This window comes from Silurus aristotelis, assembly GCF_946808225.1.
Source record: "Silurus aristotelis genome assembly, chromosome: 3".
Classification (NCBI taxonomy): Eukaryota; Metazoa; Chordata; class Actinopteri; order Siluriformes; family Siluridae; genus Silurus; species Silurus aristotelis.
In genome coordinates this window covers 15,339,182-15,347,514 of record NC_139576.1, presented here as the reverse complement: position 1 = coordinate 15,347,514, position 8,333 = coordinate 15,339,182, and the positions used below count along the sequence as shown (strand labels likewise).

Sequence of the window (8,333 nt, the reverse complement as noted above, 5' to 3'; positions counted from 1 at the left end):
ATGACCCTTCCAAACCATTTTACATTCACTGAAAATGTCTTCGTACTAACAGGAGCCTGGTTACAATGTTTGAAGATAAAAGAAATGAATCAAATCCATGAACTATGTCAGACAATTTATCTGCTAAATGTATTTTCCCCCAGACTGTAAAGGTTTTGCTCTCTGGTATTGGATTGGTCTCTATCAGACCTTTTATGTCTTGTCATTTAATCCTTCATGATTAAATTTAGATTTGTTCTAGAAATACCTCACTTTCTGGGAGACTGAACTTCATTCCTCGAGCAGATTCATCAAATTGGATTGTATTACAGATTGGAGGATTTTATTTATATATTTATATAAGAAAAATCTTAATTAAAACATCAGGTTACAACATATTGAGGAAAAGTATTTATTTTTTTATTTTTTTGGGGGTAATAAAGATTGAGGGTATATTTCCGTAAAGGTGAAGTGCTTCTTGAAATCATACTGTGAAATCAACACAAATGGGCACAAACTAGACTGTACTGCACAATGGAAACAAAAAGCCACAGTCTAGTGCAAAAGTACACAAACTGACGATCTTAAAATGACGCACTACACTTAAAATTGAACATGTACATAATCATATACACGATTGCACTGATTGATGCAAGTTAAATGACAAAACTAATATATACAAACAGACTACAAAACAGACTATATATAAAAGTGCACAACTACTCCGTCATGGCATAAACAAGAAACAGTACAAAAAAAATGCCACATTAGTTTCACAATTGCAGTGTTGACCAAAAAAAATTCTACAATATATTTTTTTACAATTATGCAATTATTCCACAAAATTGCACTCACAATGCACTAAAATTGCACAAACAAACCAATTCCATAGATTTTTTTTGTTTACATAACTAACATACAAAATGTCAGAGAATGCTCCAGTTACACAACTAACACACAATGCATCAGACAGTACTATAAATACACAACTAATAGTTTGTCTCTTCATTCCCGTTGCTGAGAAAACACATCCTAAAACACTAAATAGTGCTCATGAGATGTGCGCTGTCGCATGCCTGCTATTTTAACACACTATTTAGCACCACAGTGCGGGTTTTCGTGCATAGCCATGCTCTTGTCTCCAGCTGGATTTTTTCAGGAGCCGCCCACTCCTTCTCCAAATCACCTCTCGGTGAGTGACAAGCGCGCTGACCAATCGCAAAGCCCGAAGGCAAATTACTCAATCACGCGTGGAATCCGGTTGGCTGAGAGGCCAGCTCTTTTGAAATCACACTTGGTTGAATGGCAATACAAAGCACCCAAAAAGGGTGATGCATAATCGATAGTGTGCGTGCGCGCGCCCGTGTGTGTGTTCTTCTAGCCGCAAAAACCTGCACGGCTCGCGCTCGTGGTGCGCACACACACACACACACACTCCACCAGCAGCTGCATCTTCAATGCCGGACTCGTTTGTGCATCGGTGCCTGGGTGAGAGCTGGTGCTTGTCGCGGCACCGTGAGCGTGGAAGGGGCGTGTGAAATGCATCCACAGCTCGAGCGAATTCGCTAGTGGACAGCTGAGGTCACGACAGCGCGCGCGGACCTTATAATGTAGGGACTGCATACGTGTGTGTGTGTGTGTAGGGGCGTTAAACAGACGGGTTTTCTTCTGTTTCAGCAGGGATCGTGAATGTGTCGTGATGATTTCGGACATGAGGGGAAATCATCCTCCTCCTCCTCCTCTTCATCCTCACCATCATGCAACCATCTAGTGGGCAAGCGCCGCTCGCGCAGGTGATCGTCTCTCTCGGAGATCTCTAGACCGATGGATCAGTGCGGACTGTACGATGGAGTGTTTTTCTGTCCTCTTCGGTCCCACTTGCTCTCTCTGATCGGACAGGCTGCTCTGTTTGTTCCGCATGTCAAATGAAAGCATCTGAGAAACCTCGCAAGGATGGTCGTGTCTCTAGAAAAATAAAGAACCGCAAAATTTTGTAGCCTCACTGGGAATATTTCCAGCCAACATGGAAAACGAGAGGAATACCAGTACAACATGCAGGGCTGTTTCCCAGTGCAGCAGGGTTTATTTCCCATGATGCTTTTGATTGCGCAGGGACCTGTCCTTAATGAGTGCATTGCATGTTTAATTATTTTCCGCTCTCTCAATAACGCCAGTTTGCATTTTATTATTATTATTATTATTATTATTATTATTATTATTATTTTAAAGTTGTCCTTTTAGATGCTTGCTTCTTGAACTTGCATATGCATGTGGATTTAATGCGCAGGGGATATTTAGAAAGTAGGCTTCCTTGCGCAAAGCTGTATTTCATTTAGGTGGAATTGATACACTATTATACATGGTTGTGCTTTATTTTTTTTTACCTCCTAATGCCTGCAGAAACATTGCGGCCTCTTTTCTGAACTGATCCCGAGCAGAACATCTAGTGATTTTTTTTTTTTGGGGTAGTGTGGAAGGGTGAAGGCTCAGGTCTCATATGCAGAAATCATGTCCAGGTCGAACAGTGTGAGTCCGCCGGGTGTGGGAGCGCCGGTCCTGCGGGGAGGACACGAGCACAGATCGGCCTGGGCCGAAGCCGAGGCCCTTTCTAACGGATGTCCATACTCGGCTAGGTCGAACAGAAAGCTAACGCGTACCAGCAGCCGCTGGAGGAGGGAGGAGGAAGAAGAGGAGGAGGAGGAGGCGAAGAAGATCGCCGAGCGCCAAGCGGGACGCACGAGCTCCGTGGTGGCCCGGGTCAGTTTCAGGTCCAAGTCTGCGTGGCAGGAGAGCGGCGGCGGCAAGCATGAGCGCTCGTCGCCGCGTCATGCCAACGAAGAAGTGAGACCCAAATCGGTGGAGCTGGGCTTGGAGGAACGGACGAGGAACAAGTGCAGGGCGGAGGACGAGGCGCTCGCGCCCGACGTCGCCTTCTCCTTCGGCGCGTGCTGCCGCGGCGCCATGCACGTCTTCAGGTCCAAGAAGTTCCAGTCGGAGAAGCTGGAGAGGCTCTACCAGCGTTACTTTTTCCGCCTGAACCAGAGCTCGCTGACCATGCTAATGGCCGTGCTGGTGCTCGTGTGCGCCGTCATGCTCGTCTTCCACTGCGCCGCGGGGACCTACCAGCTTCCCTACGTGGTGGTGTTCTCGGCGTCGATCGCGCTCGTGCTCGCGCTCATGGCGGCGTGCAACCGCACCGGCTTCCACCAGGACCACATGTGGGTGGTGTGCTACGTGGTGATCGCGACAGTGCTGCTGGTGCAGGCGGTCGGCGTGGTGCTGGTGCAGCCGCGCAGCGCCTCTGAAGGCGTGTGGTGGACCGTGTTCTTCATCCACGTCGTGTACACCCTGCTGCCTGTCAGGATGCGCGCTGCCGTCATCACCGGACTCACACTCGCCGCTATTCACGTGCTGACATCCTGGAGACTAAACGACTCAGACCCGTTTTTGTGGAAACAGGTGAGTTGTTTAATTTTTTTAATATATATTTTATATACATGTATATAATGATCTTGCATCAGTTGGTCAAGTGATGCCAAGTGACAAGATGTTGTAGAAGGATGACCATGCTGTCATCACCATTTGATATCACATGTAGTGTTAGAACAGTTTGCTCTGGTTATCTCAAGTTCCAATTAGAAACATGCTTGTTTTTTTTCCCTAGCAGGCTAATATGACCTATCTCGGATGATTGTTGACTTGTTTTGGTTCTCTGGGATCCCATTCTATCCCCCTGAACTAATCCTTTTTGGAAATGTTTTACTTGAACATTCTGTAGTCTACAGCAAAGCAGTCACAATTGCTTATTGGTTATTGATATGCATGGTTTCTTGACCCCAGGGGTAATTAGCCTATGCATTAGTGGCACCGAACGGGTCGTTTCCGGTCTGTTGCTATGGTAACCGTAACAAACTCATCAGGATGTTCCATGTGACCCAGCTGTGTGGCATGTCATTATACGACCTCACTAGAGTCACCATTCAAGTGATGGCTAAAGACTGACAGTGGCATGCTCGGCTTTTAACCGATTCGGGATTGATCATAGTAAAACGAAATGTATGGTAATATAAATTTCCTGGCCACAGAGGTGAGTGTTTATCACACACATGCCAGGTCTCAATTCTTTAAACAGCTAGGATATCGAGTGAGTGATAAGAGGTTTGGCTTCTTGTTTGTTTGCATAGTATTGCTGGTATGAGTGCATAGTTTGATGGCACACGAAATCAACATTTTTAACCTGCACAGACTTTCAAAATCTTCCCGAGTCCCTAAAGACCGAACATCCTATAATTGCCGGCATTCTATTTAAAGTGGACTCCCTACAGAGGCAAAATTTTAACATCCTATTTCGATGGATACCAAGCCATATGGGAATATATAGCAGTGAACAGGCAGACTTTGCTGCTAAGGAAGCCATTAAAATGGGACTCGCACGCTGTAAAATTCCACTATCAGACCTCAAACTAATAATAAACTCGTACATCTACAAAAAAATAAAAATTGTCAAACAGAATTGGACCAGTGTATTGATAACAAGCTGCATCAGCTCATCCCTTGCTAAACGAAAGACGATTTGTCAACTTCGCCTTTGAAATCGGACATGACCAGGCAAAATACACAATATGCCCTATTCGAGACGTACACATGCCTTCTTACTAAAGTGGAAAAAATCTCAGCATGTGACCTCGTTAAAGCGGACATGACCATTAAACATATATTAATACACCATAATGCTCTTAATGACCCATGAAGCGCTTTATTTACAGTCTGTATGTAGGAGTTTTCTAAAAATGTATTAGCAAAGAGATTCTTACTGGGTATTAAAAAGGAAAATTTCATATACCTTCTAATTTTTTACTTACCTTGATCTTAAAATAGCTGTTGATGCTGCCATGACATTAAAAGGACAACAGACTAACGCACGCATGTGCATCCTGTATGTGATGTTTTAACTGAAACATCTATATTAGAACCCTTAAATCATGTGTCCTCGCTCCAATGTAACTCTTAATGGTTTTATGTTGAATCCTACAACATAAGTGCTTGCTGTTGTATCAAGTAGAATTCTGTCTTAGGTGTGTCTTTTATGAATCAGCATGTGGTTGGTTGTATAGGTTTTTTCATTAACATTCTGTCTTTTGATAGACGGGTTATTGGAAAGCAAAATCGTACAGGATGACTGAGCACAGTTTGACCTCTGAGGTATTATGCTCCTGCTTCTCGTAAATTATACTGATTTTGCTGTAGGTGCTTGCTAACCTCCTAAAGGTTTAGCCTCAATAGGAGGCCTCCCTTCATTCCTGTGCCATTCTGTCCAAAGACCTGCACACAGTACGGTAGTAAGCAAGGATAGAAGAGGAGAGAAGCATCGCCCTTTTTTTTTTTTTTGGCTTGCAAGCAGTTTCACATTTGGGACCAACTTTTTGTCTTTTCAACAAAATCTTTTTGTCTGTCATAGGAACACAATTTCCATATTACATACGCTATATGGCCAAATGTACGTGGACACTTGACAATGACATCCATATTTGCTTGTTGTAAATCCCATTCCAGATTTAGTCTGCTGTTGCTAAAATTAGACGTCAGTCTTTCTCGGAAGGCTTTCCACTTTGAAATCTGACTGTGGGGATACAGCCACAAGGACGTTAGTAAGGCCAGGAACTGATGTTGGGTGAGAAAGCTAGAGAGTACAGAAACTAGTGTTCCAGTTCATCCCAAAGGTGTTCAATGGGGTTGCAGTCAGGGTTCAGGCTTAATGTTCTTCCATGCCAACCTTACCTTGGCAAACCATATCTTTCTAGACCTCACTTTGTGCACAGAGGCTGTGCCTTGCTGGAGCATGTTTAGGCCCATTCATCTATGTGATGTTGCTGAACGACACCTGTAGTAATTAAGATTCTCACATGACTAATCTGTGCAATAATCATATGTTTATAGATTATAGAACTATATAACAAATTTATTTACAGTGCACCTATTAGTACAACTCGATTGTTTTAACATTTGTTATAAATGCTTGTTTTACTTCAATGTGGCTGCACAGTTTGCACACAATTATCAGTAGGTTGCATGCCCATAACATGCATGCTGACTTTATTAGTTCCATAAATGCTAGTGTGTCTCTAACTCATGAAAAAGAGCCTTTACCACCATGTTTGTTCAAACGGTCATGCACTCACCATTCTCGTTAATAGAATCACACGTACACTTTCGCATTGCTAATGCAGGGCAATGCATAAAATAATGCATATACAGGTTTGTGATTTCAGTTGGTACCAGATGGACTGGTTTGAATATTACAATAATAGCTGATGTTCAGGGATCTTTACTCATACATATCCACTGTCACTAAAACTGGACGGTTGGAGATTGGAAAAGGACCAGTTGACATTTTCAAATCTGTTCAATATCATTGAGCCTGTGCCCACTGTACTCTGGTTTCTGTCTCTGTTAGGAGTGGTACCTTCTGCTGTTGGAGGTTTTGATCTATTGCGTGCAGTGATGCTTTTCTTCTTATAATGGTTGTAAAGAGTGGGCATCTAAGTTATTCCAGTGTGTCCGACCCTAACGCTAATCCTATCTCGTTAACTAAATTTTCTGCCTGTAGAACGGCTGGAGTTTTTTTTACCTGAAACAATTTCTGTGTAAACTCTAGAGGTTGTAATACTTAAAATTGTCAGCAGAGTGAAACCTGAGTATATAATACCAAGTGTAATTTCTACAGATCTCTTTAATACAAAAGATAATAGGTTTAATGTTAATAATTGCCTTAAATCTCCCCATGTGAAAGGCGTATGTGCTTCTCCTACAAAACCGCTAACAGGAACTTTACCAAAGACTACTGAAACTATGTGGCAGGGCAGGGGCACCTTCCCTGATAGGGTTTATTTGTTTTTTCATGAATGAATTTCCAACCTGTTTGACTGACTGTCTGTGGAGTAAACTTAAACAAAATCATAATGCACAATTAATTTGATTGGGCATCACTATATACAGTCTAGTACTAGATGAGGCAGTGTTTTATGATCATTAGCTACTACTTCTTTAATCTATCCAGTCTGCTTCCATCATTAATGACTGAAGTTTATTCATGAAATGATTCAAGTTTCCTAATCATACTAGAATGTTAGTTGATTACAAAACACGCAGGACAGTGACCTCATAATTCTTTTTTTTTTTTTTAGCTCTATCAGTGATTGTGCTTGGGGCAGTTTAGCTGAATTGTTGCTGTTTATGGAGTTTCCCTACTTTATTTTAAGCCTCATGTGATTTAAATATTTTTTTCCTGTGCTTTATTAAAATGAGTCATTTTATCCCATTTTTGTAACTGCTGGTAATTCAGGTTTTTTTCCCTTCAAACAATGTCTGCAGAGAAAGAAATGTCATGTGGGGGCTGGAATCGGTTAAGTGTTCGAACTGTGTAGAAATACAGTGACTGTTCTGAAGGTTTGAGAACCTGAAACCTTACAGTTCCTGTAACTACAGTGCATCTTGCATCAAGTTTGGTTTGATGCTTAGCATAGGCATGAGTGGGTGCAATTCTAGATTCCTCATTCACAGAATGTGAATAAATAAAAAAGAAAATGTATTTCCTTAAAAATATTAAGAATAATTATCAGCATTTCCTCAAGGATCAGCATGCCTACCGTTTTAATAATAGTTTTGTATTTGCTGTTTTTTTTGGCGTAATAAAGGGTTTTTGCCATTAAAAGTGATTCCTGTAAATTTTCCCTCAAGGCATAGTATGTTTAAATGGCATGTGTGGGAACGAGCCACCGTGTTTGTTGCTCTTTCCGCACAATGCTGTTGTCTTTAGCATATCAGATCGCTCTGTTTACTTGACTCCCGGTAGGGCCCTCTAGTTTGAGGGCTGGGTTTATGATATCCAGCGATGACTCTTCTATTAGGAGAGCTCTCATTATTAAATGGAGATGACTAACATTCAGTAGGCTGTGTACATTGATTCCTCACTCTCTGCAAGAGCAGAGAAGACAGCTGGTGCTACCTTGCCACTTATGACACTCTGTTTAATCTTGCAGCTGTAACACCCAATGCAGATTTGGGGCGTATATACAGTATGTCTATGTAAAACCTACACTGTCTGGATTGGATTGTTTTACTTTTTCAAGTGATTTACAGATCTACCAATCAAATGAAAGCTGTGTTTAAGGGAAGAAAAATTATTAAGAGAAAGTATTCCTTTCAGCAATTTAGAAATCTGTAGAATTCTGACTATATGACTGTAAAGTCTATTTTCTTCGAGGTCTTTGTTAAAGGTGGATGAGGGAAGAGGGACCCACCAAATAGCAACACAGTTTGTCCTACAGTCGAGAGTTGGATAGTGTCTTGTTTGG

The 8,333-nt window shown here is 42.0% G+C and overlaps 1 protein-coding gene across 6 annotated transcripts in view; it reads left to right on the top strand.

The window, feature by feature from the left end:
• The first annotated feature begins 368 nt into the window (after positions 1-368).
• Positions 369-8,333, top strand: part of adcy5 (adenylate cyclase 5) — a 77,797-nt gene continuing 69,832 nt past the window's right edge. For 3 of the 6 annotated variants that reach the window (XM_083535839.1, XM_083535840.1, XM_083535835.1), the window contains exons 1-2: positions 369-1,589; positions 1,660-3,438. In XM_083535839.1, coding sequence (XP_083391965.1) covers positions 2,488-3,438 — 951 coding nt within the window. In that variant the 5' untranslated portion in view covers positions 369-1,589; positions 1,660-2,487. Of the gene's footprint in view, positions 1,590-1,656; positions 3,439-8,333 lie in introns of all 6 variants that reach the window. The other 3 variants (XM_083535836.1, XM_083535838.1, XM_083535837.1) reach the window with 3 other exon arrangements.